The following is a 27,744-nucleotide window of genomic DNA, read 5'->3' as shown; positions in this document are numbered from 1 at the left end:
GACGCGCGAGGCGAGCAACACGGTCGCGGAACACGCAGAGCGGACGAGCGGTGGAAATGTCGTACGTACGTGGCCGTAGAACCGTATCAGCGGCTCGCTTTTTCCCCTAATCGGTTCCGCGAACAGAAAAGTGGAAGATTACTCGCCTCGAAATCGATCCCAGTCCCTACCTAATCGTCGTATCCTGTCCACTGCTCTGCAATTTGCGAGGGAGAGCTACTTTCTCGTGGCCTGCCATAAAAAATCGCGAGCCATCGCAAATTCCTTGCTCCGTACACGAGGAACCAGCAGTTCTGAACTGCGCCTATTCCACATGGGGCCGACAGAAAGCGATAAAATTTGCGTTGAAAGAGAAGCATTTTTTCATGTTTGGTCCGATTACACGGGGACTAGATATACCGTCGAACCGAGCCGAAAGAGATCGCGGTGTTTTCACTAAAAATATTGGGGTAAACTTTCAGGTCCTATCGGCGACTGATTTCTCAGCAAACAGAGTTAAACGTTGAGGTCTCCGTGGCGCAATAGTAATCGATAAACGCAAGAAGCCAGCGGCTCCTTCTTCAAACAAACATATGGCCCGTGAAATATTTTCGTTCGGGCGGAATGGAGGAGTGTTTGATTATTATAGCGCCAGTTTCGTCGAGTCGATAATTGAAAAAGAGGCGTAAAAGCGTTCGGATAAATAGAATCTGCCTGGCTCGAACGGATCGTCTTTCGGAGAGTCCGCGGAGAAACTCGATTAAAGTTGGTGTGGGAATGGGAAGAAGCTCGATTATCGACTCGTTCTTCGCTCTCCTTCTCGCGATCATTGTTTGCTGGTTAAGACGGAGCCGTGAAGAGCAAGGAGGAAGGGGTTTCCGCGCAGTTACCGCGAAATGGTGGAGGAATGTCGCGTCGCCCGGAAAGGGGACGTGCTTCGAAATTATTTCGCGAAATAAAAATCGTCCGTAATTCACCTGCGTCTCACTTTATGATCCAGTCGACCATCTACGCTATTTTTGAGTGTCTCTTTCCTAAATCTATTTTCCTTTTATCCAGAAGACGAGGCTCAGAAATTGTTTTACGGACGCAGAAACTCAGCGTTTCTGCAAGCCTTTCTGGTGCCTACTCGGTAGCAATTGTCGTGTCATAAAATCACTGGAACCCTTCGCTGAATCGTATGGGATGAAAAGCATCATAATTGGTCGACGTACTGAAATTCTGACTTTCGCTTTTCCTATAAATTAGTCACATTTTTCCAAGTACAAAACAGATTTATTGATGGAAACGTCCAAGACGCAACACGCTGCCGTTGCTTTATTCGATTCTTCTAATTAGCTGGTGAATCGTGATCGGAACGACGATTGTTTGCTTCGCAACGACGATGAGAATCGCAGCGGAAATAGTTGGAAAGTCGTTGGATCGGAATTGAACTCGACTGTAGTCTACTTCTATCGAGAGAGCGTTGTCGCCTTTGGGGTTCGTGCTCTTCAAAAATCCTGCCGGTAGAGTCAAGTGCTATTGGAAATCGTTTGAGTAGAATTTCATCGCTGCCCTGGAAAATCGGCAGGCAGGCAGGTCTCCGGTCGAGATAAGCCGTGTAACAGGAATCGGATGTCGCCGAGAATCGTTTGATTGGAAACAGCTCCCTTGGAAAACTTTTCATTCAGACTATCGATGAAAGAAAGCTTCTTCCCTCGATGGGATCTGGGGAGTGGAGGATGTGCGAGCAACGTTCGGGAGGTAGGCGTCGGAGAAATGCCACTCCCAAAATGTTTTAGTTCCAGGAAGGCGGAGAAAAGATGATTTCGAAGACAAAGCTTCCTCCTGCCTCGCGTCCATTGTAATCCGTTGCGTGTAATACGCGTGTGGTTCTGTTGAGCGCAAATAAAGGTGTTCTCGGAAGGAAGGAAGGCAGGCAAACGAACAGGTCACGTTCTTGAAGAACAGGGAGCGGCCCGCCGTGAGAAAGAGGAAGGGAGCGCTCTTTCTTTGCGCGTTTCAAAATGCTTTCCGATTGTCGCGAGGCTGCTGGTTCTCGTGAAATATATGGTGTTCCTTTGTACGAGCTTATCGAGCATGAAAGGGGAAGAGAGAAGAGAAACAGCTCTTTGCGCTGGAAAATTCGCGATGCGCTGTCGTAGCGAATAAATCAGGAGGATTCTCTCTCACCCTCCGTGAAAACGGAACCGCAGATACGTGCTGTTCTTTATTTATTTCCCATTCGACGAGCGGGCTACACGTACCAATATCGCGTTCATGGCAACGGCAAACGAATTCTTACGACGCAGTGCTCGCGCAATTCCCCAGAAGACCAATTGGACGTGGAACTCGCGAAATTAACGAGTTCAATATTACTTTCATGCGGGGAATGCTGTGCCATTGAGGGGACAGGAAGAAGAAAAGAAAAGTTAACTTCCATCTTTATTCTCGCTTGCTTTTTTGCATCACTGTCAAGTGTAGCGCTTAAATGTCGAATGGCAAAGATAATAATGCAATCGTGATTATTGTTGCAGGTACAAGGACAACAGGGCTTATCCATGGCCAGGTGGCGAGAGTCACTTTATCCTGTACCCGGAGAGTGCGAACCAGACGATTTACGCGCAGAAGGTGAGAGCCTCGGATGCGGGACGATATTCGTGTCGGGCGAGGAACGACACGACCATCCTCGAAGGAGATATCACTCTCGCCGTCCTCGGTGAGTATTTTCTCCCATATTTCCTCGGATAGACTCGACTGTCGCTATATTTCGACTCTCGTGGAACTAAAGGTCGGAATTTCCGCGCGTTCTCCTCGTCACAGTGCTCATCCGTGGAACGTTTTGTAAACGTCGCTTAAATGGAGTCTCGAGCGGAGCTTCTCATCCACGCGTTCTTGCAGGATATTCGAGAATAGGCGAGACAGGGCTCGATTTATACCAGCTTATGCAAATTTTTAGATTGCTCTTAAAACCATCGATTCAAAGGGACAAAAAGTTAGTACACCTATCCCCCGATTTACACGGTACTTTATTTACACGATTTCAATATGAGGAGGTCTATAAAGATTTGATCAGAAACCAAACACAATTGTTAATTACGGATTTCATTACCAAGGCTCGCCGATCTGAAATTGTTTCCAATTCATCTAACATCGAACTTGAATCGCAACATATACCTTTATATTTTTATCATTTTATGAATAGACCGTTATTTGTATGTTTTTTAAGATATATTTAGTTTTGTTTTACGTTGAAATAAATGACTGAATTATGCACATTTTAGTTTCTTTTCGATTCACACGGTTTTCTAAGGAACCTATCTTCAGTGTAAATCGGGGGATAGGTGTATAGCAAGGGGAAAAACACGGGTGTATTATCTAGGGATGGGTACATAGAAATGGATACTTTTTGATACGGGTCGACTCGATGTACCCGTGGAAAAAATTAACGAAACATTATCACCGAATAAGAATGATTTTTGATCAACGAACGTGTAATTTGGTGTCCTTTTCATGGAACGATGGTTGAAGCACGAATTGTTGATAGAGTGTATCCCAGGAGTTGTGAATCGATAAGACGGTGGGCGAAAATTGGCTTCGTCCTCGGTTATTTACGCCATTGGACGATCGCCTTTCCGTTCCGGATCGCGAGCCACGATTCCAGGGATGATTTACGCCCGGAGAGAAAAGGCGAGCGAGCGAGCGATCAGTCGGAGGGAAGGACGCGCACTCGATCGATGCGTCACGCTCCCTCTCTCCACGTAGGTGGTAGTTCCAAGAGGCGCGAATCGATTCTTTTTCTTGGAAATTAAACCGTCACGGGGGCGTCAAAGAGCAGGAGAGGTGGAATAGTAGAATAGTTATCGACGGATGCACGAACGCATGCCGTGAGATAACTCGAGTCAGAAGCACGCGTCACGCGTATCTTGACGCTTTGACTTCGAGGAATCTCGATTGGACGCTTTCCTCGAACGAATTTCCGTCCCCGCTCAATAGCGGTTTCACATTCGTTCTAGATTTCACCGTGTATCCTTTTACCGCGCGACTGTTACGTTTTTACAGGATCGTTTCTTCACCATTTTTATCTTTCTTATATTTCGACGCTTAAATACTTTCACCGGCAAATTTATTTCGGTTAACTTTCCACCTCAGATGTCATAATACTAAGCTAAAGTGAAACTGGAACTAACTTGAACTGAATTAATGTGGAATTTACTTGGACTTGTGATTGAAGTTTGGAAAAGTGTATTTATATGTAATAATAACAACTGTTAGGTTTTCTGTAGAAACGGTTTATGGCACTATCGACCGGGAACGGTTATTTTTGAGTTGAGGATTTTCGTTTACTGCTTGCACGGGTCTAATCATATCCTGCGAGGGTCACTAGAATTGCTTTGCTAGATTTTTAGTAATTTACCATACCATAAACCACGAATTTCTGTAACGGTCCGCTTGCCGATTAGTCACCCGGAGGAAATTCCAGATTTTTGGGACCTTCCGCCCACCCCTCGCGACCGTCTCCCGCCCTTCCAAGGTGATAGTGCGATTGGCAAATGCAATCGTTAACCGTTAACCAATCAGCGTGTCCCAACAAATATCCTTCTCACGGACGTCGGAGAGTTGAGTCGTCGAGTAGTCGTTCAACCACCACGAACAAGGAGAAGCAAGGTGGAACCAGCTCGCATCACGCGTTAGAAATAGATCAGTTTTTACAAGTCCCAATCATTTGGGTGGTCCTTCGAACCAGTATCTAGACGGCACAACATCGTGCAAACATCCACAAAGCTCGAAAGTTTATCGCCACAACCGCGAGCATTAACAATAACAGTAGTTTATTAACAAAATAAAATGGAAACTAAACGTCTAAGTTAATTAGAAATTTAGCGTATTACCACTATACTATCTATTCCACTCAAGGTATCCTCTTTTCTCCAATTCTTACACCACACTTTTTTCATCCTCTCCCGAATATTCATACTTCCACCATGCACACACACCCCCTTTGGTTTTTCCCCCGTGACCGTTGAAACTAATGGTGGTCCTCGCGAAAAGAGCCTGCTCTCTACCTGCACTTTCATTCCCCTCCCCCGTTTCTTGAGAAACGAACTGTTACACCCTCAAATATTTTCATTCTTAGTCCTTAGCTTTATCTGTATTCACAACTAGTCATCCACTTTCGCCATTACTCATACTGGACTCTTCACCTTCCAACTCTCCTGCATAGTCACAACCCAAAGTCCATCTTCCCAGAACCCTTAAATAGCCCTATTTTCTCCATTTCCGCATTCATTCTACCACGCGCACGTCACGTATCATCAAAATCTCCGTTAATCCCAAAGTGTTTTAACTCAGGGATGCCCCAATATCTGCTCTTAGCTTCGAGGAATTGGAGCAAACCGGGCATCACAGAACGAACGAAGGCAAAAACGTTCGCGATCCTACACTAAAATTGGAAGAATTGATAAATTATTAATTATGCTCCGAGTTGGTCTGAATGTGAGAAGATGTAACCGATTTTGAAATAACTGGAATGGCGACGCTCGAATAATGAGTTGAGAGCTGGCGCTAAACGTATCGAACCGGAATATCAATTAAATCCTCCGATCAATCGTTGGCGTTTCTAGATCGGTGCAAGCGGGTCAGCGGGCTGAAAAAGACTCGCGATTGTCAGATCCGACTGCACGGTTGTACAATAATTGGAACCGTAACTTAATCCGGAAAATTCAAATTGAAAGATTTCAGTCGACTGGTAAACAGCATACGAGGCGCCGCCCTCGTCGGATGTCCACATTTTTCACCGACAGCCTCGTTTCATCCAGCTCAATCTCTGTCCCCGTTTATTCAACCTGGCCGTCTTTTCGCCTCTCGTTAGGGGCATATGTCTTTGTCGCCGCGCGACAACATTGTTTCCCCGCAATTTCCATCGGCTTCCGGGTACAAAATTCGTTCCTTAGCCGGGCATTATTCTTGTCCGTGTTACCCTCAGCGAAACGAGCTTTTCTCCCTTCGCTACGTAAACCTGCGAAAAATTAAGGAACAAATAAGAGAAGTACAGATATCACCAAATGCCGGTCGGACTCTGAGGGTGGTTAAAAAAGTCGAATTACGTTTTTACACCTCCTCTTTTCCAGCGAAACTGTAGCTTTAGAGCTTTGTGTAAATCGATGTGAAATATATAGAACAAAAGGTAAGAGAAGAATCAGTTGAAAGAATGTGGTGGTTTAGATCTCCGTTCGACTGAATCGACAGCCGTCGAACAATCGCGCTTCGAGCCATTCGCGAGATAGAACGATTAAGGAAGGGTGGTATCGTGGCCTCGGCTATGGAAATTGAGGGGATGCCGGTGCCGCAGCGACTCGGAGTTACCGCTTCGAGCCATTTGCATGGGACGAAGGGTCGGGAGTTGCGCTCGCATAAACGATGCACTTTCCCCAGAGTCCATATTACGTCGTAAAAAAAGAGACCAGCGTGTTCTCGAAGGATAGATAAATAAATCGCGTCCTCTCCCCCTCCCCCCTCTCTCTCTCTCTGCTTGTTGATTTTTCGCAATACCGATTTGGAGGTTTTACGAGGGACCGCGGGAGCACACGAGAGAATTCGTGGCTCGACGCGGACCAGGAAACGGTGTACGTGAACCTTTCATAGCTTTACCGGCTCGTAAATCGGGCGATAAAGGGAAGACTTCGGTAAATCGAACGCGCAATCGCGAATGAACATCTTGAATTTTGATCTTCTTATAACTATCTCTCAAGAAAAGAAAGGAAAGAAAAAGAAGCGACAAATTCAGCATTTATAATCGTTATTGAGAGGTAAGGGAGTATGAGAGACAAAGGAGAAGGAAATTAATTTTCGAGCGAGTAACCGGTGGAAACTCGTCCCGTATAAATATGCATACACATTTAACGTCGGCTGTGCTCCGTCGAGGGAGAGAATTATGAGCCAATACCTCAGGGCTAAGTGCACGGAGTGGTTGTGTGCCACGTACATTAAGTAAATGCGTATGATCTCGCAGCAAAAGGAGGAGGCTGCGCCGATGATGCTGCCAGTAATGCAATTAGCCGATGCACCGTGCGCTATCTCTCCTGGCTATTTCTGCTCGTCGAACGCACCTCCTTCCCTTCCCTTTCATTTCGTTTCATCCCTGTCTTATGCCTTTTACCGTGGATAGCCTCTAATAACACGCCTAGATAGAGAGCAAACCTTTTATCGAACATCCTTGCAGAGGAGTCACGCAAATTTACATGTCAAACTTGCATCTTCTTGTTATGCTTATTTCCAAAAGGTCTAAATCTTTCTCAAGTTTACTTTTTCTTTTTTAACGATAGAACAAATTATCCTCGTGCTAAATTCAACGGATGTCGCTTATCTATATTTGCAAGAACGTAACCCACGGAGAAGCGTAATACCTTATCGGGCACCGGTGCGCGTCCCCGAATGCATATGCATGCCCATGAACAGTGGATTATCCGCGCAGCTGCAGAGCTTTTCGTACGCGGTCCGCGTTTAAGAGCTTCGACGACTCTCCTTCCTTCCTCCTTTCTTTTTTTCTTTCGTCATCTTGAACAGGTGCGCCCTCCAATAATTTAACGTGGAAACTGAGACTTTAATGTACAAGTAAATCAGAGAGTCGCGAGGAAATGAAAGTAGAAAGGAATAGGGAAGATAGCGTTGACGTTAGTGATAGGCCTTGAAGTGGCTCTGAATTTCGAAACAACTCCAGCATCGAATTTAGCGAGGACGTTAATCAATTAGACGGAGCATCCGGATGTAACGGGGAAAAGGCGAGCGAGAGATGCTGGACGTGGTGTGATCGCACGTTTACCCAATAATATCTCTTGTGTCCAGGATGAGAGCTCGTAAACGACGAGGAATCGGTTCCCTTGATGATCCAATAGCTTTCCACCGGCCAGACAAACCTATTCTATCGAATATTCCGGCTATTTTCGATCCTCTTCCATCTCCTACTCAGTGTCGAAGAGGACAAGTTCGTCTAGAGGAGTGAAGTTTCCCGTCGAAGACGTTCTCAGGACACGCCAATCTTTTCTCCTTTTTTTTCCTGGAAAGAATCCGTGACTGTGAAAGCTAGTCTCATCGAAAACTATAATTTTCCCTCGGTGAACTGCCATTAAAGAGTCGAATGGGGAATCGTTGGAAAGAAGGGAAGAAATGATTTTCTCCGAGATTAATGGAAATCTCGAGAGGTCAGGGATGTTGAGAGGAGAGAAATGACCATGGTTCCAGAGTTATTGCCACCCCGAGGCCACTGTCTCCTTCAGTTTGATCGTCTTCCTCTTGTTCCAAGCAGCTTGGATATCGAGTTCCCTGTCCATCGATTTCTCTCCTCCGCGGCGCGCTATGACGAAACCCCAAGTGAACTCGGGGGAGCAACAGAGAAGGACGGAGAGAGGAGGGAGATGGAGAAGTACAAGTATTTGAATAAAGCTACCCACGCGCGATTCCGAGAAGCCCTGTTAAAACCGCGAAAGGAATCGTGCACCCTTTCTTTACCACGGTAACCGGAATTCCTGGAAGTCTCTCGAACCTTTCTCGCTGCGGTGCTCGTATCGCGAGTTAGTGGAGCTTTCGATCGTAACTACGTGGACGATATAGCTTTCGAAGGTTCGAGCGCGAAATTGTAGCTAGGCAGTAGGAGTTATTTAATTTATTGCTCGATTGCCCCATCGAATTTTACTCGACTTTGGTTCGTATCAAGTCGTTTGAGGACGCGCAAATTCGTCGTTCTAAAACTGTTTCATTATTAATGTACAATTAACTGAAGCAACTGAAATTTCAACAACACCCATGATAAAAGGAATCTCAAGGAAGATTTCCAATTTCACGTTTCCATTTCTCCGTTTATCTCTCAGAATAATCCTTCTCCATGTGTACTGTAGCAGTCACATGCGGAAAATAAGAGAGCTTAGAATGCGTTAAGCGACACGCGAGAAGACGGCAAATACGAATGTAAAGAGAGGGAAAAGAGAGAGAGTTTGTCTCGACGGAGATTCGTTGTCGGACAGCTCGGAGTAGAGGTGTGCAGAACGAGAAGTGGGTTTTCCCAGCCTGGCTGAAAAGTCTCTGTTCGCAGTTGATCGGAAAGTTTGTCCAGCTTTTCTGTTTAACGGCTTCGCGGCCCCCGATCCTAGCCCAGCCACCTATCCCTGCTACGTTCTGCCACGTAAACTGTCGAACAAAAGAACGAATAACCAAACTTGCCGACAATAAAACTGTCGCGGACCGTCTACGAACGGTAACCGCGTTTCATTACGCCGGGCGAACTTCTTTTACAACCTACGAAAGATTCACCGAGCCGCGTCTCCACACCATACCCCTCCTATTTCCTTTATACGTTCCCTCGCGCGGAAATGCTGGCCTCCAAAATGGAGGTATGAACGTCGAGGATTGCCTAAAGTTTAAAGGGGTATTCTAGTGTGACAAGTCCAAAAAATCGATTTTGTTTTTATACATATATCGAAAGTACAGCACTTAAAAAATATACTTCTAAAATTTTATAGTCGTATTCGAGAAAATGACGAAGTTATAGATCGTTTGACACTACCGGCCAAAAGTTTGGAATCACTTACCGATTTCTATCAAAATCGAATATACCGGTAAATTTTGGAATGATCCATCGTTAATATATCAGATGTTAACAAGTTGAATTATACTTTAAGAGATTTCAGCATTTTCTTATGTCCATAATACTATTGTATAATTCATACACTCAGTTTAAGGCAACGCTCGGAATGAACTTTTCTACTGCCGGGAAAGATACTCTGTTTTTGCCTTATATAGGAATTCGCGATTCTTTTGTTTACCAATAAGCGTCGAATGTTACAATTTTAGATTCCAATTGGCTGGTCCAGGGGCCCCTTGAAACTCAAAGTGCAATTATCACACTTAGAAAGGAAGGTTATTCTTTGCGGAATATTGCAAGAAAATTGAAAGTGTCATACAAAGAATAAATATTATTTGCAAACGAAACAGACGACTAACGGCCTCGGAAATTCGTGTAGGACTTAATGATAGTAGACCGAATCCAATATCTCTGACCACGGTGAAAAGGCGACTAAGAGCTGCAGGTTTAAATGGCCGTATAGCAGTCAGGAAACTATTGCTTTCGTCGAAAAATTGTAAAATGCGGTTGGATTGAGCAAAAAGTCACAAAAATTGGACATCTACGGATTAGGGTAAGGTTCTTTGGACTGACGAATCCAAGTTCGAAATATTTGGGTCGCACCGAAGGATATTTGTTCGCCGATCTGTACAAGAAAAAATGTTGTCAGAGTGTATTGTACCTACTGTCAAACATGGTGGTGGTTCAGTTATGGTCTGGGGATGTTTCTCAACGGTTGGAGTAGGAGACCTAATCAAAGTAGAGAATACAATGAAAAAAGAAGACTATAAACAGATACTCGAACAGCACGCTCTACCATCAGGTCACCGGTTAATACGTAGAAAGTTTATCATGCAGCAAGATAACGACCCTAAGCACACATCTAAATTGTGTAAAGGGTTCTTATTGCAAAAAGAAACAGAGCGGGTCTTGAGGAATATGACATGGCCAGCACAACCACCGGATTTGAACCCGATAGAATTTTTGTGGGAAGAGCTCGATCAGAATATCCGGTTGCACTGTCCAACATCGAAAGGACACCTTTGGCAACTACTACAAGAAGCATGGAAAAATTTAAACTTAGAAATACTCGAAAAACTAATTGCCAGGATCCCCAGAATATGTCAGGCTGTCACTAGAAGTAAGGACGGTTTTTTTGATGAAAAGACAATTTAAAGAAAAATATCTATTTCTTCGTACAAAAAATAATATAAAATGTAAAATATTCTACTTATAAGTATTTTGACAAATAAAACTTCCTCAATTACTTTGTAGGCGTTCAATTTTTCTTAGAAATATCCTGTTTCTTTTAATTTACGTAGTGATTCGAAACTTTTGGCCGGTAGTGTATGTATGTCTGTAATATGTATTTAAATCTGCACATACATGTGGGATTTACTTGGGCTTGTGATCGAGGTTCGGAAAAGTGTAATAAAATAATAATAATAATAGTTTATTAACACAAGTAAGGAAATAACCTCTCCTTTTTTGGTGGTAATTATATTTAATAATGGATTTTTGCCCGTTCATAAAGTATTATCAGTAACGGGGGTAACAATTGGTGAAGAAAGTGAAATATATGTGAACTGTTGTAACAAAACTCGCATCAGTCGCTCAGAACAACGCACAAGCGACTTCACTAAAAAAGCCAGAATTGATCGGAAAGAAGAAGGAACAGCTCAACAACATTTGTTTTAAGATGAGGAAGGTCCCCTCTATGGTCCTGGACTAGCGAATTAATGATAAATAAAATTATCCCTGTGTAAATTGCACTTGAAACTTCAAACGCGTGTTTCTCAAAACCATGTTTTTTTAAACGGTTGCCACGATATCTCAAAAACTACTGTACCAATCGAACTCGAATTTTGCATATGTCTTCAGCACATGTAGAGGAGAGTCGTGCAGTACCGGCCACTCTAAGTTTTTGTACTATAACTTGAGCTAATGTTGGTAAAAATGAAATTTCATAAAAGTAATTTGTAGTACAAAGGGTGCTTAATAAAAGGGGACAAATCGTTTTTCTTAAATAGAAATAAAAAAGTTGTAATTTGCAGCGAACGAAAAATTGTCGTACAGTACCGGCCAGCTACTTAGTTGGTAGATTTTAAGGTCTAAGTAATAAATAATGTTAGTAATCATTTAAAAATAGAAGAGAACGTTTATTTAGGCACGTCTACAAATATCACAGATAAAGTGATCGATATTTTCTTGATCCGTACACTCCACGTGAGCCCACCCATTGCAGCTATGAAAAATAACTTTTGTCGTACGGAACACCAGTGTAAACGTTAAACGTCTTAGAACTCTGGTAATACTGAAGAAAAAAGAACGTCGCCGGAATACGTTGTTCAGGGCTATAGTATTCGTTCGACTCTGGTAATACTGAAGAAAAAAGAACGTCGCCGGAATACGTTGTTCAGGGCTATAGTATTCATTCGTTTTTCCATCAATAGCGCAGTCAACTAACAGTATAAGCGAGATCTAGCTTTGGCCGGTACTGCACGACTCACCCCTATAGCTATAGCCGGTAGTAAAATTATTCCAAAATATATTTTTTTCTCATTTTTACAGCCTCTTAAATACAAAAAAAAACTTTATATTCAAAGTATCGCCATTTTTTAAATTTTCAATATTTTTCTTTTTTTTTTTACTACCGGCTGTAGACAGAGGCATACGCAGAACGGCTTAAATAATGGCAACCATCAACGTACGTTTTTCATCATGCTCGAGTTTCACGTATTCCATTGCAGTCAAATTTAATTATTTTTCAACAAAAAAATTTGTAATCATCTTCCAAAGACAAGTAAATACACAGGAATAAAGCTTATGTTAATAACTGTTACTGATTTTCTATAATAAATTTGCAAAGAAGTCTAACAAAAATGGCTGTCACACTAGAATATCCCCTTAAGGAGGGGACTAAACATTTTTTAAACAGATTTATTTCTTAGTAAAATATTTCGTATAATTTAAAAAATATACATAAAAAAATATTCCAACTATGTGTAACTCAATAAGTTATAAGTAAAGAGTGATGACGAAATATAATGTTGGTATCATTGTTGTGACTATTTTAAAGAAGATCATTTTCATTTAGAATAATTGTTATTAACAACATTTTGTGACGCTAGTCCAGGTATTTCTGAAAACCGATTTTTTTCACCTACCCAGATGTACGTAACCCCTTAACTTACGCAACTTCGTCACATATTACACTTAGGTACACGCCACCCAGAATTCTCCTCGGAACGGTGCATCGGTGTATGCATGTACATGCATATCCTCCGGAATCGTTCCCAGCGTCGAGTTCTCTGCGGTTCGTATTTGTTCCTTTCCGATACACAGCAATTCGTTTTGCCGAATCTCACGGAGTTGTAAATTCCATTACGCTCGTTCGCGACAATCTATGAGACGAATGACTAATATAATATGATCGCTAAGCCTTGTTGAAACCTTCAAAAAACGTTCAAGTGTTTTTCTGTAGTACCTGTAATTTCTAGTGTACTTGTATACTTTTGAGAATTAGTGTTAGTCGCGTTTTTACAGACGTGTTGTACAAGTGTTTTAGCTGTGGTATACGTGCTTTTATAAACAATATTCGGTTCCTATTGGTTAATCGCGGGTGGAAATGGAAAAAAGTTGCGAGTGCCCTATTGGTGTGTGTTCTGTCGGATGAGATTCCTTCTGGGGGACAGAATTTATTATTGCAAATTTCAATACCAAACCCGGTACTTTTTTTTGGTTGGAAAAGCCTCCCCTCGCTTGGGCCTGACCCAGGTAGTGTTCAGACCTGGAGGCACGGCGATTGTAAAACAATTACCGCGGTCGTTGAAAACGGTTCTTGGGACTGAACAGTATCCGTAAAATGATTTTTACGCGTACCGCGCGGATGGAACGCGTATTTCATGGTGAAGCGCAGCCCGTCCTGACCAACCGCAAAACGTCGATATGTATGCACGGTACAGCACGATGCACGTGCGTCGCGCGACACGTGAGCCACACGTGCATCGCCGCTCCCTCACCTCTCTTAGCCTCCACCTAACCTTTGTGTCAAGGAACAGTATGGTATTTCTTTCGTAGCTATTCAACTACGAGTTTGCCAGATTTACTATTATACTTACGTATTAGGCCGTAACATATGAAATGTCCGATTTTTAGCGGTCTTCAATATTAAATTTTATCAATCAAAGTAAGAACCGTTACATTCCACGCATTTTTTCCAATTAGTTAAAAGTTTTTGAATTCCATTTTTATAAAAATTCGGACGTCTGGTGACAATAAATTGTTTAAAGGCATTTTCGGCAGTCTCTTGATTCATAAGCGTTTTCTCGTTGAGGAAATGATTTAAATGTTTAAATGATTTAAATGTCAGGTGAATATGGTGGATGAGGCAGAGTTTCATATTTTAAGCTATTCAGCTTTTATTTGTGAAACATGCGGTCGAGCATTATCACGAAGCAGAATTGGGCCCTTTCGGTTGGCCAATGCCGGTTGGTTTACCCGCAATTTCTGATGCATTGCTTCAACTTCGGCACAATATTTCTCCGCATTAATCGTTTCACCCGTCCTTAAGAAATTATAGTGAATTACACTAGCCATTGACCACCATACTGAGACCATTATCCTTCCTTGGATGCAAGGCTGGCTTTGGCATATGTCGTGGGAATTCATCTGCGTCCAGCCATTGGGCAGAACGTCCTCTATTGTCATACAGTATCCGCTTTTCATCACAAGTGACAATGTGATCCAAAAACGGGTCCCTATCATTTCGGATTAGCAGTGAATTGCATATGTCTTGACGTTGGAGCTTCTACCGTTCGTTAAATCCATGTGGTACCCCACTTGTCCAGTTTTTTCACTTTCCCAATGAATTTCAGGTGACGTGAAATTGTCGTGGGACTTACACTGAATTCTTGGGACAAATCTCTAACTGTTTGTCGCGTATTTGCCTCGATAGAGATCTGCAACTGATCGTCGTTAATGGACGGCTCGGGTCTTCCGCGTGCTCCAATAACGAGGCTTTCATCTCCGGCTTCGAGTTTTTCGAACCATCGGCGCACTGTACGTTCGTTAACTGTATCATTCCCGAATGCAGCATTTATGTTTCGAGCTGCTTCTGCTGCGTTATGACCAATTTTCCACTCATATAAAAAAAGTACGCGAAAATCACGTTGATTCATGTTTGAAAGCAAGACGATTAAAAGCAAGCTTAGCAACGTAAACAAAACAAATAAAGACTGAATCTGACAAAAGAAAGTCTAATCTTGAAGTTGTCATTTTAAAACATCTCCAAAGGCAAATATTTATCGAAAAAATAAGGTTTAAAGTATTGATACAACAGAATCGGACATTACATATGTTACGACCTAATATATAGCTGCATCGAAAGCTATGCAAGCACATGCACGTGGCCGTGATTCCGTGAATAAGCTCTCGGGCGATGATCGAAGAGTAGACCATGGTCGCAACTGTGAGCTATCCAAATTTTCTTATCCAATGTAAGTGCACATGCGTTGAAATAATTAACCAAAAATTGCTAGTAGCGTCTAGTAGAGATAAAAACGATAACAGCTTTTCTGAAACTAAAGGAAGCATAGGTAATAGGTGACTGGCGCGACTATCAGAGAACTGAGCGCAGATTTGCAGATGACGTGCACAATGGCCTGTGTACGGATCAATTCCACGGTGGCAACGTGCACGCACGTCGTAAGGCGTATGCATAGAGCGGCACGTGACGCGTGTGCACACCTGAGTTTGCACTCCCATCGAACCATGTATCCTGGATATCACGTGTACATGCGAGCTCACGTAATATGCGAATCTCCTCTCGAACAGCGTCTGAATAACCACGGAGACAATTTCAAAGAGCGATTGCCTCTAGATCGATGCTAATATCATCGTTACATGAATACTCGTTAGGTCAAATGGCTTCGAATGCTATAATATTTTGCATTCCTGGCCCTTTACTAGTGTTTTAACTGACACCTTAGAATATTTACGTAAAAGAAGAGAGCACTTGAAGGTGATAGCGTTTTGCCTGTAACCGTCAAATAGCCGATGATATTTCTCGGTGCAAAAAGGCAAAACGAACCGGGTCTCGGTGTGCAGCCACTCCAATTAATCCTGTTACGTGGCTCGTATTGATCGCGCGTCATCATGGACAAGGCGTATCGGGCTCCGTTGATCATCTAAGAGACATTTAAACGTAACAAGTGCTTCGGGGGAAAATTAACGTCGGACAAATTGCGCTTCACGGCGAGAAATGGCGAGTAACTATTCCATAACTGCTCTCTTCGATAATTGGACACACCATTCTTCGTGCATTTTATATTCGTTTCTCGCTAGATTCAGCCAAATCTAATTGTATTCCCATCCTCTTTTCCATTTCTGTCACTCTTGTCGTTAGTTTTACCATTCATTTCGAATAATCAACTCTGCATCTACTAACTGGAGGTTTGTCACAACTTGCCGACGCTATTCAGTGGAATGTGATTTAGGGAGAAGGCGGCTGGTAGGGATTGCCCTTCGAATAGCATTTTCGCAAAAGCTCTAGTGTGGGCCATGCTTTGTCTGTACGTCGCGGAGAATGCCATGGTGGACCGTGTGCGTGGATAATTTGCGGGATCCCGCGAGGGAAATGAAATTTCATAATTATTCCTGTGAACGTCTTTAGCGGTGGTGGGAATGAATCGCAAGGGGAATGGAAATCACTTTAATAGCACCACTTTCGTCTAACTGTAATTCACACATTACGAATCGCTTGTACCTATTTCACGTGGAATATTTCCAAGATCTACGTGTTTCGTGGAACGTACTAAAACGGGGATTCACGTCGACCTCAGTGTGAAACAAACGCGTGGTAAATGGCGGAACGTTATATGGTTAAGAAAGTTTGGTAAGACTTGGTCTCGTTGGGCTGGATATTTCCGGGTTCGAAAGCCTGGTAAAGGAGGATGTTAAAAAAGTGCCAAATTTGTACTCCTTCAGGCACCTAAAATTTTAACGAGGCATCATAAACGCACAATTATTTATCTGAAATGTGATGAAGTTGACGGTACTTCGAAATAAATGCATAAAATGAAAAAATTCAAACGCTGTTCTATAGAGGAAGGTGAATATTTATATAGTGTGTAAAAATATATTGTTCAAATTGCTAATTAATAACAATAAAACGCGACAAATTAAGATAATGTGCTACCATGCAAATATGTTCGTTATTCTACTGTAAGTATGAGTATGAAGAATTTTGTTATTATATTTCATCCTTCTCTTCTTCAGATGACATTTCTTCGGTAAAATATTGGTTGAGGAAGTTAGCAAACCCGAAGTACCATAATACTGTTGCAACGTGTGAACAACACCCCACTACACGTTGGCCTATTTTGCACTCACAAATATGTCCAACTAAAATACTATTTCCAGAATCCAGGTCGATGTGGTATTTGCTGTAATCTATTGTCAAAGATGTTTTTGCCACCTGGAATTCCAAGTCGCCGTTGTATTCCACAAAAGAAAATCATTTGTCAGATGTAGTACCAAGTGAAAACTTAAACGCACGTCGATCACAATTTCAACGCATTGAACTGGTATCACTTGATTTCTTCCCGCAATTAAACACTAATGATCTATGTTTATATTCATCCGGATCCTACCAAGTAAAACAAGCTCCAGGATATTATGCTGACCACTTAAATGAAAACGGCGACTTCGAATTCCAAGTAGCAACGACTTCTTTGACGATAGATTTTAATAGTATTTTAGTTAAAACTCAAATGCACTCATGTCACATCAGTTTCATGAAATACTTTCTTTATACCTTATTCTTGGACATTGACGATAGATTTTAATAGTATTTTAGTTAAAACTCAAATGCACTCATGTCACATCAGTTTCGTGAAATACTTTCTTTATACCTTATTCTTGGACATTGGACAATTGTTGGACATATTTGCGAGCGCAAAATAGGCCAACGTGTAGCGGGGTGTTGTTCACACGTTGCAACAGTATTATGGTACTTCAGGTTTGCTCGACATCGGACGTCCACACGTTCACCTGCTAACTTCCTCAATTTTACCGAAGAAATGTCATCTGAAGAACAGAAGGATGAAATAAAGTAACAATTCTTCATACTTGATGCATTTCATCTTGTTTTCGAAGTAAGTTACAGTAGAATAACGAACATATTTGCATGGTAGCACCTTATCTTAATTTGTCGCGTTTTATTGTTATTAATTAGCAATTTGAGCAATATATTTTTACACACTATATAAATATTCACCTTCCTCTATAGAATAGCGTTTAAATTTTTTCATTTCATGCATTTATTTCGAAGTACCGTCAACTTCATCACATTTGAGATGCCTGAAGGGGTACAAATTTGGCACTTTTTTAACATCCTCCTTTCAGAACCGGTGTGAAAGCCTAGCGTCTGGCAAGTGACGCCAATGTGTTACTGCTTTCATTTTTATTTCGGACGAATAAGCGTTTCGTTTAAGAAGGAATTAATAGACTTATTAAACGGAAGGAAGGGTATCGGGGTGTGATAGTTTGTGAGAAAAAAGTTGGTGCAAAGTGGGCAATTTTCGGTGCCAGTTATAAGAAGAAGAAGAGTGCAGAGTATCCTGAGCGTTAATTCCTTTTGACGCAAAACTCACGAAGTTGCCGGAACGTTGATGAAACATTCCCGGTAGCCTCTCCCGAATTCATAAAGCGTCGAACGAGGCGACCCCTCTTCGAAAACTTGCGCCGTTTAACGAAGAAACAGGGGACGTCCTTTGCTTCGGTAAGTTGGGCTGCGTTTCCTGGTAAGTCTGCCGTGACGTCGAGCGTTCGCAAAGTTGCCTTGTTTGACGGTGAAACAGGAAACGGATAATGCTACGTAAACGGATTTGCGCGCAACTTTGTTCCAGCAAATATCCATTGCATCAAGGAACACGCGAGGGATTCCTCGCTTCAATTAAACGTAACACAATCTGACATCTTTCTCCCCGCAAATTGGCACAATTCTATCGTTAATCCTTTGCATAAACGAGTCAAAAGAGAAACAAAGAAAAGTAAAGGAAAAGATCCATTGCAACAATTTGGTCGAGTCAACAGAGAAGCTTGAAACTGTTCATTTTCCAGCGAAGAAGAAAAGTCTAGAAGTGTGCTGCAAAGGGTTAAAAGAGAGACTATCAGAGGCTCCATTTAGAGCCGTTACATACTGTCGACCAGATCGTCGACAACCGCTAGGTTCAAGACACACGGGCAACTGGCTAGTCGCGGCAAAAGATGAACTGCATCGAATCAAATGCACGCGTTCCCAGACGTAACGATGAGCTTCCATACAGAAAAAATTATGCGACAGTTTGGTTGCCTGGCTTTTGGTCTTTCGTCGACCAAGTCGTCGGCAAGTGCGTAAAGGCTCTTAAGGTGTTGAATAAACGATAGAAATGGGCGAATTTCCTTGTATCCCCGACAGAGTCTCCTGTGAAATATTTAATAAGGGATTCGTACAATTTCAGGGGAGAAGTCCGGCGGATATACGGGCAAACCGCTGCCAACGTATCGGCCAGCCTCGCAATTGGTCCCCCTGGGTGGCGCGGCGAGATTGTTTTGCGAGGCGTACCTGGGAAAAGTCGAGCTTCCGGACGCGAAAAATTCGGTGACCTGGTCGAAGAGCGATAGCAACGTCACTCTACCGAATCACGGCAGGATCGCCCAGCACAGAGTCTCAAGGTGAGTTTCTATCCATTGAACATCGTGGGACCTTTCGCTTATCGATTATCACTCAACTTTGATAATGAATTTACTTTGTAGTCGAAGCATTCGTAGTAGGTGTACAGTTTGTTTCCAAATAGTCTTAAAGTAGAAATTATTCGTTGGATTGTATTCAATAACTGGTTAGAATCAAACAAAACGAATCTTCGGTAACGAAAGGTATACACAGAATCGAGCAATTCAGAACGAGCTTTTTGTCTAAAAGCTTGCCTTTGTAACGCGTCACTCGTGCTGCTGGTCTCTCGTTGCTTACAGCAGCGGAATGACGAGCAGGCAAAGAGACAAGCGACTTTGATCGAAATCGAAAGGTCAGTCGGAAAGGAAGTTGCCGAGCGTTCCGACGTACGAAGGCGTATTACACACAGTATCAAACTGTTAATTAAGGCTCTCTCTTGTGCGCGCGCCTACCGTTGGAGTATTGGAATTTGCCTTTGATACAGTAGCGAGCGTATCCTGTTTCCAGGAAGCACGTCGACCGTCTCGAATACGCACACTTCCAAATCGGTTAATAGGAGCGTGACTAACAAGAGATACATAGTGAAATACCCGTGGTCATTATCGCCGGAAGCACGAATTTCCCCCGTTTCCGTGTAACTTTCCCTTTGCTCAAACTCCAAGTCGTTTCGACGAGGAGATGTACAGGGAGCAATCGCGATAGAGACTTGGTTTGAATGGAAACGCTTTCAAATTTCAAACACGCTTTCAACGTGGTACAACGTCTTTGACAACGTTTACACGACAAAAAGGTAGCAATTCCATTAAAACAAGTTCAGTCATTTTGATATCCTGCTGCAGAGACAACTGATTACGTAACAACAACTCTACATCGAGGATGTCGTGTCGCGCAAGATTACGAAACGCACAGACAATGAAATTAATCCCACGAAGTATCGTTTGTGTAAATCGGGTACGGAGGATGAGTGTTGCATAATCGGCATATGCCCCCCATAGCCGGTGCGGTGGTTTCTGCGAATGCAAATGCTGTCGCGTTCGAGCATGTGTCTCACGAGTAAATTTGGAAATTGTGCTGCAAACCTGTCCTCCAATTAGTGACCGCATCCAGCGCCACGGTAACCCCCGCAACCGGCCGAGAATGTAACGAGACCCTACAATGCGCCCGCTTACGCTCCGGTCTTCTCCCTATTATTGATTTCCAGACGATACGATCTCTCTGTGCTGCTCCGATCCTTATAATTCCTCGCCGCTGTTATTACTCCGAAAAGCTCCAAATGACGCAGCCGAGAATATATCGTTGTAACCCGTTACAAGAGCGAAAAGTGTCTTTAATTATTCCGCTGACCGACGTGCTCGAAAGGCTTCGATGCCAAAAACCAGGCCAGGCTTACACTTGCTCACCTCTGAACATATCTATACAGACACGCAACAGTAACATTTCTGTACGCAACACGCAAAACATATCTTTCCAACGAGACGGAGATAAAACGGATACTAGCAGTGGTTGGACAATGTTTGGTGATGTTGGTCTGTCCACTGATCGTCGAGCGTGTAAGAAGGCAAAAGGAGGTTACGGTTTCATGAACCTCTGGGAGACAACAGTAGTCTGGAATTTCGAGCGATGGTCTCGCGCAGCAGCAGTGATTCCGCGAACGAATCTCCGTCGAGGGTCGTGATGCAGGGTCCAGTGATTAGCCTTTTTGCACCGGCTCTCGTCCGGGCATTATAGACGTAATAACGCCGGGACAAACTCGCCTGAGAATCCAGCTGAGGTTCTCTCTGTAGCAACAACGAGGACGAAAACCGTTCTTCCACGGAGGGAGAGAGAGAGAGAGAGAGGCGGAAAGAAATTCCAAGGAATCCTCTTTCTGTCTGTCCCTCCGGTTCCAGCTCCGTCATTACACTAATGATAGCCTGGTCTGTTACCTCGATGAATCGTCCCCTTTTTCGTGTGTCTCCTTCTCGCTGTGCTAATGCTCGAAACTCGACCGCACAAATAGAAGATGGAAAAATGTCTGGCTGTTGGACACGTTTGAATACAGCTCTTTCCGAGCTAGAGAATTTTACGATGTGTCTTCGGTGGTGCAAGGAAATGACTCTATTAGGGCAGAACTGGCGCGCGCGCGCGCGCGCGTGTGTGTGTGCGATGTGGAAAAGGCTGTATTTCTCGTCGAATCGATCCTCGTGGCGTCTTTACCGAGCGATAAAGCGGAAACTGCACGGAGAGAGCGGGGTCGAGGGAACGAAATTGACCGTAGGAAGAGTCATCTTTGTCCATCAGCGATTCGGTGCACAGGGGATCGATCGACCGTGGGTTGCGGTCGAGATGCCTCTATCTGCCAATCACCGTCTATTCCAAGGTGACCTATGCATCGGCAGCGTCCGTTCTGCTTTCATGGTTAAATTATCGTCGGCGGTCTAAGCCGTGTACTGTACAACTAGTTGCCTGTCCACCGCGTGACCGCTTCGATTTCCCGACCATCATCCGCTGTTCGATCGATCTCTGCCTCTTCGTTATTCTTCCCCCGAATCTGTTTTGACGATTCGCACGCGACGACGATTCTGCTGTGCGGCGTCCAATTAAACGTGGCCGACGCGATGCAAGAGGAGTTTGTTGGGCTTCGTAGATAAGGAACAGGAGCTGGAAGAAAGTCCTGGAGCTCCAGCGAGGACGAAATAGAGGAAGAACCGGGTCGAGGAGAGAACGGAACGAACCGGCGCAGCGCGGCGCCAGGGTCACAAGCCTCTCCACGGCTGGTTAGCCGGTTCTCTCTCTCTCTTTTAGTGGTCGTTTTGTCGTCGAGCTCTCGATCATCGTGGTGAGATAGCGAGCGCAGGCCAGGCATGGGTGGTCCATCGGGCTTCTCATATTCTAAACGTCGCCGCGCTCGTTCGCTTGGTTGGGATTAAACGAGATGGTCGATACCTGAAGCGGGCTCACGAGCTCCAATTTATATTCCATTCGCTTTTAATCGAGCCTCCATTATGTGCGCCCGGGGATCGTGTTAACGCGTCTCTAGGGCTTGTCCGGTGAAAATCGTTGCGACGCGTGTCTATGCTGGTAACGAGATCAATAGAGAGGGAGGAAGAAGAAGAAGATTTTGATAGTGAGGAAATAAAATGAGAGCAAATGGTTAAAGATGAGAAAGAAGGAAAGTCGCGTGTTCTGACGTGAAAGGAAGAAATGATACAGAGAACGGATACAAAAGATGCGACCGTATAATGGTCATAAGTCTGCGAATCTCTCCCTTCAGGCTCGTTTTTACGATACGGAAATCCGCTGACGCGACCACGGCGCGTTCCCGCGGAGCGAAATGGTTCTAGCCGGACTTAAAAGAAGGGTCGACCATCTGTCTCGGAGTGTTGGCTGGGGTGAAGGATGGTTGGATAGAGGAAAGCTGGAGGACGTAATGAAACTGCACGAGGTTAAGTGCGACTAGCTGTCTTGCGGGAAACGGCAGACTTTTGAAAAATCATACTCTGCGATCTTTAATATCGTAGAGAAACACAGCGGAGCGAAAACTTGTCCCACCGAAGGACAGGGAGTAACGAATCATCCGTAAAATCTCGGTGCTCGTTTCGAAACTTTACTTTCGGGGCAAAACGGAGTTTTTCTTCGCTCTAAAAGAAGGAACTTTCGTTTAAGCGATACTATATAGAGTTGTTGTTCCCTCGAAGCTTCAGCTGAAATATGGACGAAACGTGAGAGGAAAATCGTGGAAATTCTGAGAAAGGCTTCGTGCGATAGTTTCGAGAGGCTGGATAGTTGGGAGAAAACGAGAATGAGTCGATGCTCATTGTTCAATGTATTTTTCGCAAGGCATTAGGTAGAAAGCGAAGGGAGGGGTGAAGGAGGTGATCGATGGACCGAATTAGCAGGTGTAACGGACAGATTCCGGTCGATCGAGGACGGTTTAGCCTCGTAAATCTTAAGTAACCGGTTACTCGGGGACTAATGGAGACGAATTACGCGTGGTCCCGTGGGCTATACGCGCCGATACGGATCTATTAACGTTGATTGCATTCGAATGCAAATCCACAATGAAACCTATGAACGGGGAGTCTCTGCTGGAGTACTTTCGCCCCTTTCCACCGTAATTATCCTGGGCAGAGGGAGGCTCGTTACAAGCCCGTCTCAGAGTCGTTGCTCTAATTAACGGACAGAGAATTGAAATGTTCTGAAAGATGCAATAATTTCGATGAATATTAGAGGGAAATTATGGACTGAACGAACACATTAGCAGCCGAGCAGAGTTTTCAGTCGGGAGACAAGAGGGTATCGAAGTATCGAAAGAACCAGGCGGAAGAACGGGAGCAGATGAGGAATAAAAAAGGTGGTAGATTCAAAGCGCGCCAAGGGGAAATAGGATGGAAAGGCGAGAAAAAAAGTTGGGGACAAAGAATGCTGAAATATTGAAAAGTGCCGAGGAGGAACAAAAGGAGGAGATGGATCGAAGAAAAAGGAGGAAAAAGTGGACATTGGTGCAAGGGGAGAGAATGGTGTATGAGGCGGGAGGAGCAAAAACAACGCCTAGGGGTGAAAACGATATTCGATGAAGTTGCGTCGCGTTGTTGAACTGGGATAGCGGAATGTGTGGATACGATGCAATTACCGGTCGAGGGGTCGACCCACTTTTCCGCGTTGCATTAATTGTAATACCGGTCCCCGGACAAAGGCGGAAAACGCCGGAGTAACGGGGACGAGGTGAAATACGCGGCGAGCATCCGGGGAGGGAGATACGCAGAAATAAAGGACGGAAGCGTATGCACGCGGACGATGTTTCCGTTCGGCTTGTGGATTTTATTCGGAAAACTGGTAGCTTAAATTCTCTCGTGGAGATGTTTAGGGTGGTGGTCGGTTCGTAGATAACGCGATAACGTCAGAAATAAACGGTCTTCGGTCGGCGCGGCGGCGACAGTGAGAAAGGGGCAACGCGGCTACCGGTTAAATTTCTCGCGTAATCCGTTTAATTCCCCTCGACTTGGTGAATTAATCGGCACGCCGGCACCGGAATTAATATTAATGGCCCCGTAATAATGGCTACGTAACTTAATTCCGAGTCGTTCCGCTCGAATAATACCATCTCCCCCCCGGGGGAAAGAACGGGGCCGAGGGAACTAACTTCAGGATCGATGAATACATAGCTCGAGATAGCCCGTGTTCGAAACTTCATCTCTGCTGGACAAATGATTTTTACATTTCTCAATGGAGAACGCCGTTTCTCCGGAGGTTGTACTAGGCCAAGGGGAGGTCTCCTCGGAAGTGTGTGTGTGGGGGCATTTCCTTTCGAAGAAGGTTCCATTTAAACGAGCACGCGCTGTGAAATTCCATCGCGCGTAATCGTAGCTTCACGTAACTCGCGTCGCAGTCGGAGTCGGTTCGTTCTTCTACGGAAAGTTGGCGTTGAAGTTCCTTGAATGGACCCTCGGCGAGCGCAGTCGTGCAGTCAGTGAGCTTTTGTTCAACGTCGTTCCATTGTTCGCCGGTGTACGCTCTCTGGTAACACTCTCGCGTATAGGATGTCCATGGCCAGGTTCTGCGCTTCGTTATAATCGATCTGATTGCTTCCACCTCCTCCCCTCCGACGCAACAGAACAAGAAGTCTTGGGAGGAGGAATGTAAACTTGGCGATCGAAGGAAATAAAAGTGGGGAGAAATAATTGGAAATGTAAGGGTGGGAGAGAAGAGATTGAAATGGCAGGCGTCGATACGCGACAAAGGCTGTTCGATTCTTTTCTCTTTTTCTCGGTGGACGAAATCTGCAGAGGCAAATGTGCGGGCAGCGATAGCGGAGCCGAAGAATCGAACGAACTGCAGGAGCAAGTGAAATGAAAGCGGCGTTGAATCGAACGATTCTGGCGGAACGAAAAAGAGACGCGACAAGATAGGACTCGTGGATTGGTTTGGCGGCTGATGGACAAAGAGCGAAGGAGAGGGAACGTATGCGATAGGTCTCTTTACAAACTGATTAATTAACATTGAACTATTTCGTTAATTCGATTCCACGACGAAAACAAAAGGAGAAGCGAGAGGCAAGCGAGTGCGGGAACGCAAAATGAGCCATTTGTTTCAATCGATTTCGGCCAGCGAGCATACGGAATTCGAAAGATCGTTTCGCTCTGTCGACGCGAAAGTTCCTGGGAAATGAACGGTCCACGGTGGATTTCCGCTATTTCAGAACTCGTTCTGACGAATCCTCGAATGTTCCCTCGTTAACGAAAATTGCATGGACCGCGGCGTCGTTTCTCTCTTCATTTTTTCCTTCTCTGTTAATCCTTCGTTAGTGCGATCAACCGGTGAAATTTGTATCCGGGCAAGGCGAAGAGAGCGAGCAGCACGTGAAACGAGAAGAGAAATCGCAGCGCAGACACTTAATCCTGTCTGACCCGTGCCTACGCACGCGAAACTGTCTCCTCGGTAGAAACTTAATCTGGCCTGATTCAGCCGGCTGGAATTTGACAGACGAGTCCCGTCTACCAACGAGGACAACGGGGACTGTCATCGCGGATTACAATGTGCCGTTTAATTATTCCAGCCCGAATGGGGAACGAGCGGAGCCTCGAGCCGACGCGACAGGACGTTACGTCGCGTTTGCGTTTCGTCCTTTCCCTTGCTGCGTTCCAATTTCCAGCTTGATTAAAAGAAAAATCGAGGCCACGTTTTCCGATCACCACCACTATCGAAGGAAAAAAAAAATCGTTAAGCTACGCTTGGAGGTTAGGTCGATTCGACGAGAATGTTCGAAATGGCATAGCGGCAGGTTGTTCGTACATACATTCAGACGCCGCGCCGGGTTATCGTGTCTCGATGCGAACTTCCATCCAATTCTGCGTATCAGTCGTTCCACTCTAATGGGTAGCTGTCATTGGGAACTTCCAAATGAAAGCGTCTCCTGGCTGTCACACGCAGAACTTCCTTTAAGCAACGTTCCGCGCCGCTAGTTGAAAACTGCCCGGTTCTCGATACGCGCTCCTACGTGTAACCAGAATTTTTTCTCCTTGGAATTAATTACGCGCCAATTAGCAGTCGATTTGCTGAATCGATTCGAGTGGTTTGTTGGAATTGTCGAAGCCAGCGGGGTCAGAGGAAGGGGGCTTGAGAAGGAAAAAACCGTTTAACCATTTTGAATACATATTGCGTTGCCACGCGAGTTTCCAGTCGCCCGGCGTGTCCGTTCCATGCAAATAGATAGAGGCGGCGAACGCGCCCCGGGAACGGAAGTCGTTGGACGCGTTCCAAGAAATCCCGAACCTTTAACAACTCGCGAATAAACATCGTCCCGGCCGCACACGCATCGGACACCTTAAATCGGTGAAAAGTTTCGTGGAATGCCATAGCTCTTCGAACTTTCCATCGGAGAGAAATTCTCACGCTAATTTCCACGCTGCCTTTTCCCCTTGGTTCATCGGGAAAAGTTTCATAATCGCAGTTGAAACCGCTTCGATCGGATATTTGCAATTCCGCGCGGTGTTATCCGGAAGATTAAAGCCGCGACTGGACGTGACGTTGCCTACGTTTCGCGTGCATACATCGCCGGGAAATCCACTAATTTGCAAGCGAGGCTAGTGTTCGTGCGATTTCTCCGCGAAGAAAAAGATTTTCGTCGTCGCGTCGGATACTTGGACCGATTAATAGCTTTCACCTGTTGGTCGTTCTTTCTGAAAATCTTGTCTCTCGAATTGTCGAATTTCCAGCGAAAACCTTTGGACAGCGGAGAGAAAGGGAAATTCGCTGGAAAACGACCCGATGAAAACGCAGAGAACGGCGATTCTTGTTTGATGCATTCTACGATAGATATAGTATACCTAGATAGACAGATAGGAAGAGAGAAAGGGGAGGAGATCAGAGGTTTAATTAAAATTCGACGGACGCGTTGGTCTCGATGCTCGAATCGAGCTGGACCAGCGTCACGACAACTAGTGTAGCAGCGAGTTCATCGATTTCTCTTAATTAAACAGGATCGAGCAGCGATACACCTATTGGTGCGCAAGGAGGAAAGGCAGAGAGGCGCGAGGGTGGGAGGAAAATTATTAGATTCATCGATTTCCAATCACCTTCCACGGTGGATTGAAACATCCGTGTGCACACAGGCTGATCTAACCCGCGTTTCTACGAACACTCTATAAATTCCGCGCCGTTAAGTCGATTTAAACTATTCCAATTGACCAGATACTTGGAACCTTCACAGCCTGTTCTATGAACCGCCGTTAGACGCGGCCCATCAATCTTCATTCCTCTCGATTGAGAGCTATTGGCACTGCTGATGAAAAAAATCAGGTGGCAAATCGTTGCTGAGAACAATCGATCGAAAACGCTTGTCGTCGTTTCTGATCGACGCGACGTTCCTCCAAGTGGCGCGGCGACGCGTATCTTTTGATCGATCAGCAGGACCTCTGAAATCGGAACTATTCAAAGAAAGAATCTCGTAAAAGTTAAGTTGGTCAGTTAGTGGCGG

At 44.5% G+C, this 27,744-nt stretch overlaps 1 protein-coding gene across 1 annotated transcript in view; it reads left to right on the top strand.

The window, feature by feature from the left end:
* The window catches only part of LOC108574949 (single Ig IL-1-related receptor-like), a 113,946-nt gene that overhangs the window by 73,715 nt on the left and 12,487 nt on the right, over positions 1-27,744 (top strand). Inside the window, exons 2-3 of the mRNA XM_017937622.1 lie at positions 2,496-2,677; positions 19,078-19,291. Of these exons, the coding sequence (XP_017793111.1) occupies positions 2,496-2,677; positions 19,078-19,291 (396 nt within the window). The remainder of the gene's footprint in view (positions 1-2,495; positions 2,678-19,077; positions 19,292-27,744) is intronic.

Source organism: Habropoda laboriosa, unplaced genomic scaffold (assembly GCF_001263275.1).
Source record: "Habropoda laboriosa isolate 0110345459 unplaced genomic scaffold, ASM126327v1 scaffold210, whole genome shotgun sequence".
In the NCBI taxonomy this organism is placed as follows: domain Eukaryota; kingdom Metazoa; phylum Arthropoda; class Insecta; order Hymenoptera; family Apidae; genus Habropoda; species Habropoda laboriosa.
The sequence above is the reverse complement of the archived record's forward strand: the minus strand, read 5'-3'. Positions and strand labels throughout refer to the sequence as shown.